General features: G+C 58.9%; 1 protein-coding gene across 1 annotated transcript in view; it reads left to right on the top strand.

Annotated features, from left to right (window-relative positions):
• Positions 1-12,699, top strand: part of DHX32 (DEAH-box helicase 32 (putative)) — a 34,771-nt gene extending 22,072 nt beyond the window's left edge. The window contains exons 6-13 of the mRNA XM_054581683.1: positions 1,947-2,192; positions 3,409-3,508; positions 3,593-3,751; positions 8,175-8,366; positions 9,027-9,176; positions 10,381-10,568; positions 11,387-11,568; positions 12,471-12,699. Of these exons, the coding sequence (XP_054437658.1) occupies positions 1,947-2,192; positions 3,409-3,508; positions 3,593-3,751; positions 8,175-8,366; positions 9,027-9,176; positions 10,381-10,568; positions 11,387-11,568; positions 12,471-12,642 (1,389 nt within the window). The 3' untranslated portion in view covers positions 12,643-12,699. The remainder of the gene's footprint in view (positions 1-1,946; positions 2,193-3,408; positions 3,509-3,592; positions 3,752-8,174; positions 8,367-9,026; positions 9,177-10,380; positions 10,569-11,386; positions 11,569-12,470) is intronic.
• The last annotated feature ends 7 nt before the right edge of the window (positions 12,700-12,706 follow it).

Genomic DNA, 12,706 nt, shown 5'->3' with positions numbered 1-12,706 from the left:
CACTAAATAGAAAGTGGAAGTTGAGATTCATGGTGATACCTGTTCAGACTGTCGTGCGGCTCGAAGCTACCCCAGGCAGGGGGCTGCCGAGCCTCTCCTGGGGAAGCCTGTCTCGCTGTGGCCTCGCACGGGGGGCGGCGGCTCCCTGCAGCTCGCTGCTGTGTCCTCCGCAGCGTGGCAGGTCGTCGGAGGACAGTCCCGCCAGTGGGAACACACTGCACACTGAAGGCGAGGGCTGCGGTGAAGAGGCAAGCAATTTGAGGCTCACGATGCGTGTTTCAAGCATGTTTTTCAAATTGAAGGCTCTGACCTCAAAGCACTGTGTACCCGTTGAGCTCGAGGAGTCTGACCTGCGTACGACGTCTGCTGCTGTTTTTGCTTTGCTTTTTTCTTTTTGACATGTTCTTTCATCCTTTTTTTCCCATTTGGAACAACTTCAACATTAGAACCCACCTACAGCTATAAAGTTTTAGCAACCAGAAGCAAGTAAAAAACAAGTGGCCCAAATGCCTTTTTAAACAGGTTCTAACAGACCAGGAGACCCACTTCAGCACGCTGCGAAGGCTTAGTGAGGTCGGACGTTGCCTGGCTTGGGTGCTGGAATCAAACCTCCTTTCGGACTCCAGGCCACCTCTGTGGATGGGGTAGCCCCAGGGAGGCAGCCGTGCGTGTCCCGGAAGGCCGCGCAGCAGCCGGCTGCAGGGACACACAGCCCGAGCGCTGTTCTCTTCCTTGTGGTTTCTAGATGGCCCTCACAGAAAATGATGACGTGATCAGACTACAAAAACGGAAACATGGATTTGTTCTGATTATTCCATTTGACAAGTTTTCATTCATTACGATGAACAGTCACTCTCTTTCCTTGGGGAATCTGCCCCAAGTGAGTTGCCTCATGCAGACCCGCGCCATGCGCGGCCCGGGTGCCTGCTCGCCTGGCCCCGGGCCGCCCAGGCCTCCGGCCCCTGGGCGCCTGGCCGTTTGCCTAGAGGCCTGCCTCCCTACCAGCCCCTGGTTAGTCTGATCCGTTCCGCCAAGCGCAGCGCTGCAGAGTGGAATCCATCTCAGCGACTCAGTCACAAAGTCATCTTTCTCACTGAGCTTTCTAGTAAAATCTAATGAGTCTAATGAAATGGGGCTCCTTCCATGTTGCTAGTTAGCTTGGCCCTTAAGAAGGTAGACATTTGGGAACAAATTAAGAAGATGTAAGAATTATATTAAACGACATCTTTTTTATATGAGGTCCTAAAAACCTAGTGATTGGAGAAATAGGAAAACACTGTAAATGCCTTGCCTTTTGAGCTTTTTGCACGATGTCTTATGCATAGCTTTCAGACAAATAATTTACTTTTTTCTGATTTATTTGGCAGTGAAACACTCAAAGGGGTATTTCTAAAAGCCCGAGTCCCACAGAGACGCACGGGGCAGGCCCTCCCGGCCTGCGTCTTGCGTCCCCGCTGCCTTGACGTGCCCGTGGGCAGCAGCCCTGACTGACCGTGGGGCGTGGCTGTGTGTACACAGGGCTTGGGAATCTCGGGAGTGGCTTGTAGTCCCTTGCTGCTGCCAGAGACGGCACAGTCTCCACCTGCCCTGGTGTGAGAGTCACCTGCGTTTACCTGTCGTTAATGGGTATGAGGAACTCCAGCCAGGAAAGTCAGAGGAGTGTGTAAAGGCAGAGTAGTTAGTATATTTCAGAGGAAAACAATCTTGGACTAAAAGCAATGAAATTTAAGTTTCCTTCCCCAAAGCAGTGTTCCGATCTGGCCACACCTTCCCCGCACAGTTAATGACACGCACCGACCACAGCACGGGCGTTCGCTCCCTGTACGCGCTGCGCCGCTCTTGCCTACAGTTTTACCTGAATTGGACTTTTAAAAATGGTAAAGTTGTTTTTAATGTACTATATTCTCATGGCTGGTGGGTTTTTTTGTTTGTTTGTTTTACTTTAGGATATTGACAAAGCCTATGAAATTATCTGTCAAGAAGGATCTAACTTAAACCCAGACCTTGGTGAGCTGGTGGTGATTCCTTTGTATCCAAAAGAGAAATGTGCGCTGTTCAAGCCACAGGATGAACCCGAGAAGAGAGGCCCAGTCCGCCAGAGGAGGGCGGTGCTGACGGCCAGCCCTGGGGAGGCTCTGATCTGGGGCGACACCGTGAAGTTTGTGATCGACGTGGGCGTGGAGAGACGGAAGGTAAATGTCTCCGAGCAGGTGGAACAGCCTGCTGAGATTACAGCCTGATTACTGCCGAGAGTCGGTTTCTTGGGTCCCTACCATTTCCTTGACCGGAGAGTGAGGATGGACCACCGGCCGTGGGGAGCCCCGGTGCCCACAGTGTGCAGAGGAGAGTCCAGCACACGCTGGAGAGGCTCGGATGCCGGGGAGGGGCTCGAGGAAAGACGGCGATGGAGGCAGAGACCAAGGCTCCTCTCGCCAGCGGCTCTTCTTTAGCAAAGCAAGGTGGCTCCTGGATAGTTGTGTACCACTCGGTATTTTTGGTAGCCCCTCTATCAAAGTAATTACCATCTTCCCTCAGGTAATTGAATGGAAATTAGTTTTTACTGCACTGACTTTAATTTTAGCAGATTTTGGCTTTATAGCTGACAGGGTAAAATTCCACCCTAAATTTTTAAAGAATATAGTACTATTTTTTATAGCTGTCTTTAAAGAAAAACATCGGGAAAAATAGAATAGGGCCTCCCACTCTCCGAGACACGGGGACTTAAGTCATGGCATTTATGGGCTGAAAAGAGCCCACCCAAGTCCCGCGCCCCCTGCCGTTATTAGACGTTGTGTGGCTTTCCCCTCCCGGGAAGCTCCGGGTCTCCCAAACACCCCGCCTCACCAGCCCGGGGCGGCCCTGGCTGCCGGGGGGCCCCCGGAGCAGCCAGGTGCGCCTGTTGAACGCGCCCCCGCCCGGAGAACCCGCAGGTTTCACCCGCTCCTCAGCCGCCCCGGGAAAGCACTGAGCGCCACACGCAGTTCTCGCGTGAGCCGACATGGCGGGGAAGGCCGTGCGCGTTGGGAAAGCGAGGCCACCAAGTTCACGGCCGGTTTGCATAGAACCTTGAGGAGACAAAGCATGGCCAGGTGACAGTCCTTCAGTCCACGTGGCCCTTGTCACTCACCAGTGTCACACTGGAGAAGTGACAACGCTGGTATTTCAGCAGATGGCCAAGGTTGCGTGTTTGCTGAGGCTGCAAGGAAAGCAGACGCCCTATGAGCCCATTTTCCAGGCCTTGGGGTTCCCACCCAGAGCCGAGCGCAGCCGCAGTGAATACCCCTCAAGGGCTGGCCCTGCCAGAGCGTCCACAAGGGCAGCTGCTGCCCGGGGCGCAGGCACGTCGGGGCTGCGAGCTGGCCGCACCGCGGCCGCCGGACACTAAAGGTGCCGTCTTTCCGCTTCAAGGTGTACAGCCCTCGGATCCGGGCCAGCTCACGGGTCACGCAGCCCATCAGCCAGAGCCAAGCGGAGACCCGCAAGCGGATTCTCGGCCCGTCGTCTTCAGGTAGCGCTGCGGGCCCCTGCTGGCGCTGTCCGTTCCTGTTCGCAGAGCACGGATGCTCAGGCCATTTCCCTTGATCCCTTCCAGGAAAACTCTTCTGTCTGTACTCTGAAGAATTTGCCTCCAAAGACATGCAGCCACTGAAGCCGGCAGAAATGCAGGAAGCCAGCCTGACGAGCATGGTGCTGTTTATGAAGAGGGTTGACATTGCAGGCCTCGGCCACTGTGACTTCATGAACAGGCCAGGTAGGCGGGCCCGCGCGCTGGCGGGCGCGCGGCGGAGACCCAGCTCTGCACTCGGCAGCGCGGGCAGGCCTGGGGTTGGGTTCGTGCTGAGCATTTTACCTAAGGGGTAAACGCCCTCTAATTTTAAAACCCGAGGGAATGTTCGTGGTGACTCTGGGACATTGTCTGCCATGGGACACTGGAGTGTGGGAAGGCTGGGCCTTAGAAGTCAGGAGAGACAGCGGGTGTGGAGGCAGAGGCTGGAACAAGCGGAGGGTGAAGGTGGATCCGTGGCGGGGTCCCCTGTGGGTGAATGGCCTTCCTCCTGAGTCACCGGTCACCTGGGGAGAACCCACGAGACACCGTCTCCTCCGGAACCAGGTTGATTCCCCAGGCATCTCGTCTGGGATGGCGCAGACGTTCGATCATGAAGGGAGAAGAGAGGCAGGGCTGTCGTTCCGAGACCTGGGAGAGCAGCACACCGTCACGATGCGGAATGCCTGTCCCCTCCGTGGTGGCCCTCTGTGGGGCTCAGAGCTGGCCCCCGGGGGACAGAAGGGCAGGGGAGCGGCTTCTGCCTGCCAGCAGCGCGCACGGGCCCGCTTTGTGCTGTGCTCGGGGGAAGCCTCGCTGGGGGTGAGCTCTGACTCGCTGCTTCGGAACGGAAGAAGCGGAGGGTGGTGGCAGCTGCCACACACGACTAAGCGGGCGAGGAGACGCGCAGGCCAGCAAACCTGCGCCCTTTCAGGGCCCTCGAACCACGAGGGAGTGAGTTTGGCACAACTCGGTTGCAGGCTATTCATTGAATTTTCTTGATACAGACCTCCGTTTTAAAAAATCAGTTACTTTTTTCCTTCCTGGTGCTGAGGGTTGCCCTCCACCGCGAGTGGCAGAGCCCCTGTGGCTAGGGTCCCGGAGGTCTCCCCCCGGGCAGTGGTGCCTGGACAGAAGTCCGGAGACGGACAAGCTGAAATGACAAGACTGCACCAGATGCCGTCCTTGTGCCTGGACTTGGGACTCACTTCGGCGGTGACTAGACCACTGGCTTTGGAATAGTCTGTGAAAACTGAACCCAAACACACGAGCCAGACAGGGCACGTGGACAGGACAGAGGCCCCCAGAACACGGGAAAGCGCGCGAGGACAGGCGGCGGTCGGGCCGCGGAGGCTGGTGTCGGTGCTGGCCGAGAGGCGCTCACCCCGCAGTCGCTGGACCGCGCTGGCGGTGCAGGTGTGGACCAGAGCGTCCACGGACCCGTGGGTCCGGGGGCTCTGGAACCCTGTTTAGCGCACTGATGGCCTGGCCTGTGAGTTCACTGGAGGACTGCGCCCACTTCTTTATGAATCACCGGGGTTCCTTTAGCGTTCACAAGAGAGTGGAGGGAAGTGGACCACGTGTGCGGCCGGGCCGCAGGGTTGTGAGGCTGCCCCCCCCCCGCGCCACACAGCCCCAAGGGGTCCACAGGTGTCCTCAGCACACCGGCAGGGGGCTCTGGTCCCGGCTTCTCATTAATGCAGGTTATGCTGTTACCTGTCAAAAGGCCACACAAGTTCATTGCTATAATTGGGTGGCGGGGAGGAGTGTGAAAAAGAGGCACAAATATGCCAAAAACAACCCGAGCCAGTGTGAGGCTCTTAGAAGTAAAAAAGTAAGTAATTTTCCAGAGTATGAAACAAAATCTGGGGAGATTTTAGAAGGCACAGAATGGAGTCTCCCTGCAGGTCCAGCGACCGTGCGACTTACTGTCTGGGCCGGGACGCTTGAGGGTGAGAGGGGGAGCCGCTCAAAAGCCTGCTGGGGGCAGAGGCCGGATGGGGCCGTCCCTGCCAACCAGGGCAGAGGCCCCGTATCGGGGGCCCCACCAGGAAGCACGGGCCCCCGAGCGCGGTCCGGGCTCTGAGCCTCCCGCCTCGCTCCTGAGCCGGTACGTTGCCCTCTGGGAGCCTCCACCCCACGTTTCCGTCTGCACACGAGCGAATCAAGGTGATGTGTGCGTAGAGTCGCGATGAACTAGTTAGTACACGTAGGCCCCTTGGAAGGGAACTGACAAACAGTAAGTGCCGAGGCCACGGTCGCCTGCGGCGCTCCCACCTGAGCTCGGGGGTGCAGGCCGAGGCCCCAGGGCACCCTCTGTCTCCGGCGTTGGCACCGTGGGCGGAACCGTGGCATTGCTTCTGTCAGCGACCCCTGTGCAGCCAACTCAGCTCCAGAGCATAAATATGAGCAGGTTGGGGGCAGGTTGGCTGTCAAGGCAGATGCTGAGACACCTGCCAAAGGTCCTGTGGCTCACAAGGCAGCCGGCAGCTCTGCTGATCTCTGGGACCCAGTCTCTGAACAGCTTCCAGGAGTCTTGTTTGTGCTCCCAAGCCCCTCTGCCATCTCACTGAAGGGGACAGTTTTGGTCGCTGCCACTTGTCCCTCCTGCAGCAGGGCAGTTGTCCTCTTCATTTCATGGCTCACCCACGGAGCATTCGGACTTCCGTTTCCAAATAGCCCATCTGTCTCCTTCCTGGGACAGGGACTTCCCAAGGCCTCAGTTTGGCCCCAGGGCCACCGCCCAAACATGGAGTCCTCTGGGCCCCGCGCCAGCAGCCGGACGGGACCCCGGGCTCGGACCCAGGGCTCGGCTCAGGCCTGGGTCTCAGTGAGAGAAACCACACAGCAGGGAGGGGCCTCTGAGCCGGGCCCCCGCCGCCGTCCAGGTGCCCGCAGGCTCGCTGTGGGCTGGCTCCCGTGGCCCCGCGGCCCTGGCCCTGCCCGGGGGCTGGTCTCTGGCTGGCAGCCGTGCGACGGGGCTGCAGCCGCGACGGGACGCACCGGGGCGTCAGAGCCCTCCCGGCCCGCGGCAGGGCTCTCCCAGGAGCTCTGATCGTGTCCCGGTAGGAACAGGACTTGACTAAATCTGAGCTGGTGACTGGCTTTCGAGTGACACTGTTCGCCTGAAGTCTTAACAAATAGCTCAGGGTCAAAGTTCAGACAGCAAATAAGTCAGCTTTTACCGTCTGTGACTTGGATCTCTCAGATGCAAAGAGGCGGTCCCTCAGAGTCATCCTCTCCCACTGGGACACGCTGGAGCTGAGACCGGTGAAAACCATCCTGGGGCGCTCACGGAATCCCCCAGTTCCCCGGGTAGAATAACACAGCAGCCTTGTACGATGTGGTTCTCTTCTCGGTGTGGCCTTTGTTGCTCTACCACGAAGCAGACAGGCGAAAAACACGTCTTTATTTATTATAACCTGGTGCTGCAAGGACAAGGAAAACACAGTCGTACCTCGGTACACGTTGGCTTTGGGACGTGCCAAACCCTGTACTCATTCTGAGGAGAAAAAAGTGTTGCAACACACGACACTTGCTGGGGACCCATTGCATGCACTTGCTAGAGCTTGTGGGAGCCACCACGCCACCTCGCCAGAGAAAACGCTTCGCCGCTTGTTGCTTGCTCGGGGCTCGGCGGCTCCGGCTCTCGTCTTGAGTTCCGGAACGAATTTACAAGTACCAAGGTACCACTGTATCTTTCCTTGAATAAATGGATTGTTTTGGTGGAAATAATACCACACCATTACCAAAATTATGTAAACTTAAAAGAGAATAAATGGATTTTCTTTGGTGGAGATTAAGCATATATAATACACACCACACCAGTATCAATATTATATACGCTTAAAAGAGAAACAAAGGGATGAAGAAAATCAGTCTTCTGTCCTCGTTTGCCAGTGAATAACTCTCTTCAATGTCCTTGTCTGCTACCTCTGTCATCGTGAGCGCTGGGTCAGTTTCGACGAGTTATCTTTATTTTCCTGCCTTTCATGCATCATCATCTTTTATTGGATGCTAGACCTTGTGCATTTACTGTGTCGGGTGTCGGACATTTTGATTCCTGTAAATGTTCCTGAGCTCATCCTGGGATGAGGTGACCGTTTCAGGTCCTGACTTTAGGATTTGTCAGGTGGCACTGGCAGTGTGCATCTGGAGGTCCCCTGCTCCTGTCCCCTGCCCGGGGCCCCGGGGATCGTGAGCTCGTGCCGTCTGGCGGGTCGAGGCTGGCCGTGTCTTGAGTCCTGTGAGCAGCGGGCACTGGCCCTCTGCTCCTCGGGGGGCCCTGTGTGTTCTGCTGACTGGTGGGGGGACTCGCGTGGATCTCCCAGTCCCCCCGTACAGCTGGCCTGCAAGTTCGGGCCATGGGGCCTCCCAGACCCGCAGCGCCGGCATGTAACTCAGGCCCCCGCCCTGCACCACGGCCCCGAAACGTTCATGCAGGGCGAGCGCATGGCTCGTTCCTGTCCCCGCTCAGGAGTCGGCCCTTCACCACCTCCTTTATGGCCTGACGTTCTTCTCGTCTTGAACTGTTGATTCAGATACTTTGTTTCTCAGGGGAGGGAAAATTCAGTACCTCTTACTCCTTCTCGGTTGTAGAAGGCTTCCTGATTTTTTTCTTCTTTCCCAGCTCCGGAAAGTTTGATGCAGGCTTTGGAAGACTTAGACTACCTGGCAGCGCTGGACAACGACGGGAACCTGTCTGAGTTTGGGATCATCATGTCCGAGTTCCCTCTCGACCCCCAGCTCTCCAAGTCCATCCTGGCGGCCTGCGAGTTCGACTGTGTGGACGAGATGCTCACCGTCGCTGCCATGGTCACAGGTGCGCGGCCCCCCGCCCCCGCCCCCGCCCCCACCCCCGGCTGCGTCTGCCTGCGGCGAGCCCGTACCGGCTGGGGTCGCACGGGATCCGTGTGAAGGGGTAGTATTTGAACAGGTGAAAAAGGTAGATAATTATAGCAGTCGCGTTGGTCTGGAAGGCTCTGACGTGCGCCTAGTGCGTTCCCGGACCCGACCTCTGGGAGCACGCCGGGTTCGTGTTTGCCGAAGGAGTCGGCGCAGACCAAGGAAAATCTGAAAAAAATGTGCTGCTGAGTGTGCCTCACCCCCGCCGATGACTTGTTTACCTGGTTTCACTTCCTGCCCCTTTGTTCCTCCGGGTCTGCGCGGTTTACTTTACGCTCTGACAAAGGCCGTGCTGCACGTGGACTTGTGCTCCCATCCTGTCCCTGCCTCAGGCCTCAGAGCACCCCGTCCCCACTCCCACTGTGACGTAAGCCAGCATTACAGGCAGACGTGAGAAAAGCAAACAGAACCAAGAATTAGGACAACTCCCCTTAAATCCCTTCTGATCTCTAAGTAAATAAGGATAACATGGTTATCCACGGTGGTGAGACAGACCACTGTCTACCAGCCCCCGAGCACTGCGTTGACGTGCAATGTCTCCACTGCTGCTGACCTTGTCACCTTTTGCACCTTGAAGCTCCCAGTTGCTTTTTGCACCTGCCACGTGGAGCGGAGGAGGCTGCCTTGACCTGCTGGAAGACATTTTTACATCCTGAAGGCGACCACTTCACCCTCATCAACATTTACAAGGCCTACCAGGACACAACTCTGAATTCCGCCAGCGAGCGTAAGTGAATGCATGGGATTCTCAGAAATCACCTATGAAGTCCACCTTTCCTTCCCGAAATAAGCTAAGTGGCTGCTCATCGAACACCCTGTCTCTCTAGCCGCATCAGGTACTTCAGGGGAATGGCGCTCGAGGCCCTAAATGCACCCATGGGTGTCCGCTGAGCAGCAGACACTCCGTCCTGGGCCCAGAGCTCTGGCGGGCTGCGGGGCTGCGGGGGCCTGGGCTTGGAACCCCGGCCTCCAGCTTGGGACCCTTCTCAGGAGAGACTAGCACCCCGGCCCTCTCGGGTCTGGGAGCAGCCAAGGGACCGCCATCTCTCGGTGCCCACTGGGTCGGAGCACTGCTTCGGGCCTCCCGTAATGGGCGCACCCCCCACCGGCGTGGACGGAGAGTGCAGGGCGTGCCTAAGCAACCCGAACCCCCCGCCCCGCTCCGGGCAGTGGCCAGGAGCAGGCTGCTGTGCAGAGGGCAGCTGGGGGGCAGCACCTGGCCAGGGCTTGGCGGAGGGCGGGACGGGCACAGGGTCCGGAGGAGAGCGGTGTCTGCAGAAGCTGGAGAGGCAGCCGTTCGGGGTGTCTGAACGTCCTCAGTGATGAGGGAACCGCAGACTCCTACGTGCAGCTCCTGTGCTGGGCTTCGGAACAGGAGGGACCTCCAGGGACAGAGAGGGAGGGCCAAGTGGGGTGGCAGAGGCCGAGGCCTCCAAAGGCAGCTGGCAGGGCTCACCTTGCCTTTTACCCGCTTTGCTCCAAGAGGTGGTGTGACAAATATGTGCAGTGAAAACTATGCCAGCGGTTCGAATGGCGGCCGAACCGTAGGGAACCGGGAGTGCGCTTTTCAAAGCTCTTCCCGTCCTAGTTTGACTAAAAGTGGCCCCACATGTCCTTGCTGTGCACACAGGAGATAAAGCGCAGGCCCTGAGACGCTCTTCTCTTCCCTCGGAGCCCGACTAGGGTAATGGTGGGAACACACCGTTCCCACAGTGCGTGGGATCGTAGAACCCCGCGGGACCCCGTGGGACCCTAGCCAGCGCAGGCTCCTCCCTGGCAGCGCCCAGGCGGCCCCCGTCGCGGCCCCGAGGTCCTGTCCTTGCAACCTCCTCCTCAGGACGGGAGAGGATGGAGGAGAGAGTGAGGGAGCACCTGCCCCGCCCGGGCCCTTCCGATGCCAACAGCGCCTTCTCTTGTCCGCGCCCTCCCAGACTGTGTGGAGAGGTGGTGTCAGGATTACTTCCTCGACTGCGCCGCGCTCAGGACGGCGGACGCCATCCGAGCGGAGCTCGTAGAGATCATCAAGCGGATCGAGCTCCCCTACGCGGAACCCGCTTTCGGCTCCCGGGAGAACACCCTGAACCTGAAGAAGGCCCTCCTGTCCGGCCACTTCATGCAGGTGAGCGCGGGCAGGCCTGCCGCCCGCAGCGTCCTGGGCAGCCGTCGGGTCCAGTGCCGGGGGCGCGCGCAGGGTGGTTCCCTCACTGATGCTTTAACTTCAAGACAAAAGACCCTCACACTGTTAAAGCCATGGTATTTCATAGGCGTCCCCCCAGGGAATAAAGGGCTAAGCCAGAGCATGTTGACTTTGTCCAACAGGACAAAAGGTCCCCTTTCATTACGCAGGGAAAGCTGGCAGCATGTTCTCTTTGGCTGAACATCGGCTAGAGCCCGTCCCCCCGCCTGCGACCAGCTCACAGGCCGCCAGCGGTTTCATGCCCGACAGAGGCGGGGCCTGTGTCATCAGGCCTCTGCCGGGGGAAGGCCCGCCGGCCCCAGGGCGAGGGGTCCTGGGAGTCCCCTGCAACCTCCACAGCCACCCTCATGGAGAACGTGCCGTTTTCACGTGGGTTTCCTCCTCCGTCCGGGAAAGCGAGGCACTGACGTGACAGGCCTTCCCCAGGAGTGAATGGGCTGAAGCGCTGGAGGGAAGCGCGCAGCGCCGGAGTGTGTGGTCCTCGGGGGCTCCGCTCCCTGACCCACGCGACCCACCGTAGCCGCCGGACTCGCCCGAGTCGCTCATCGTCCTGCTGCCGCAGAGCTCTGGGTAGAACACGTCCGCCGTATTTCTGCTGCCTGGAAGCGGGAGCGACGGTGGCGAACCTGTGGTTCTGACCGTTCTGTGCCAGTATTCCGGGATTTGTTTAAACGAAACATCCCCGTGTATCAATCTCCATGGTAACGCAAAGCCTTGGTTCTTGACCCCTGTGCTCTCAGATTGCCCGGGATGTCGACGGGTCAGGGAACTACCTGATGCTGACGCACAAGCAGGTGGCCCAGCTGCACCCCCGGTCCAGCTACTCCATCGCCCGGAGGACGCCGGAGTGGGTCCTCTTCCACAGGTTCAGCATCTCGGAGAACAACTACATCAGCATCACCTCAGAGACCTCTCCTGAGCTGTATGTTTTGTCCCAGAGGACAGAGGGTTTCTGTTGTGTTCCTAATTAGGGAGTAAAGCAGCAATTTGGTTATTATTATTTTCTGTTACGAGAAGTATATCCTGGTAGCAGCCTACAGGCAGGCCTCCACGGCGGCTTAGGGGACTTCCCTGAGCAGTGGGCCTGCCTCTGGGACTGCGGCGGGGAGGGAGGCGCTGGGGGTGGGGGCCGGCCCGCTCTCCACGTGGGAGCCACTGAGGCCGGAGCCGGGGCGGGCCGGGGCAAGGCGGAAGGCAGGCGGGTCCCAGAGCCGCGGGGCTCCCAGCGGCAGGGGAGTTCCTGCCAAGGAGGGCACAAAGCACCAGAGGAGTTGTAAGGAGGGTGATGTCTCCTTCAGACCCTTCCGCACTCCCTCTGGATGCTCAGCGAGTGGGCGGGGACGGCGGCGATGAGCGCCAACCGTGCTGGGCAGCCCCGCGGGCGCGGGCTCCCTTGCGGAGGTGCCTCGCTGCTCGGGTGCGGGGGCGGCCTAGGCAGGAGCCAACAGAAACCAGTAGGCACCCGGCGGGGCAGCTGGGTGCAGACTGGGGTGTGTTAGAAAGAGAGAGAGGCCAAGACCCTCCCTCTTACTCCCCTGAGGTTCCCCCTCCTGTCTGACCGCGTCCTCATCCACGGGGCTGGGTCGGAGGGGAAGCACGAGATTCCGCGGGGCGCAGGGCGGGGCCTGCCTCAAGAGGCCAGCGTACCCCAGAACGATCAGGTCGCCCCATAAAAACCAGAGAAAGTGCTGTTCTACAAAGGCAGACGAAGTCGCTGAGGAGGCCAGGCTAAGTACCAGTTTCACGGGCAGAGGCCCCAGGGCTGGGAAGTGCCCAGACGTGTCTGGTGTCTCGCACCAAAAACACGATCTTTGTTTTGAACAGATTTGTGCAGCTGGCACCGCAGTACTATTTCAGCAACCTGCCTCCCAGTGAGAGCAAGGACATTCTACAGCAGGCGATGGGCCGCCTGTCAGCCACCCCCACCACAAAGGAGGAGCGGCGGCTGGGTGAGAAGGCCCCCGGAACTACGGAGCAAAGGTGCGCGGTGCAGTGACGCGCTGGCCGTCCACGGAGCAGGGCGCGCCCGCGGTGCGGCGTGCGGGGCGAGAGGACGCCAC

The sequence above is a fragment of the Pteronotus mesoamericanus genome, unplaced genomic scaffold (genome assembly GCF_021234165.1).
Source record: "Pteronotus mesoamericanus isolate MK-2021 breed Mesoamerican mustached bat unplaced genomic scaffold, CSHL_Meso_final contig_657, whole genome shotgun sequence".
Taxonomy (NCBI): Eukaryota; Metazoa; Chordata; class Mammalia; order Chiroptera; family Mormoopidae; genus Pteronotus; species Pteronotus mesoamericanus.
This window is presented reverse-complemented; position numbering and strand designations above follow the sequence as displayed.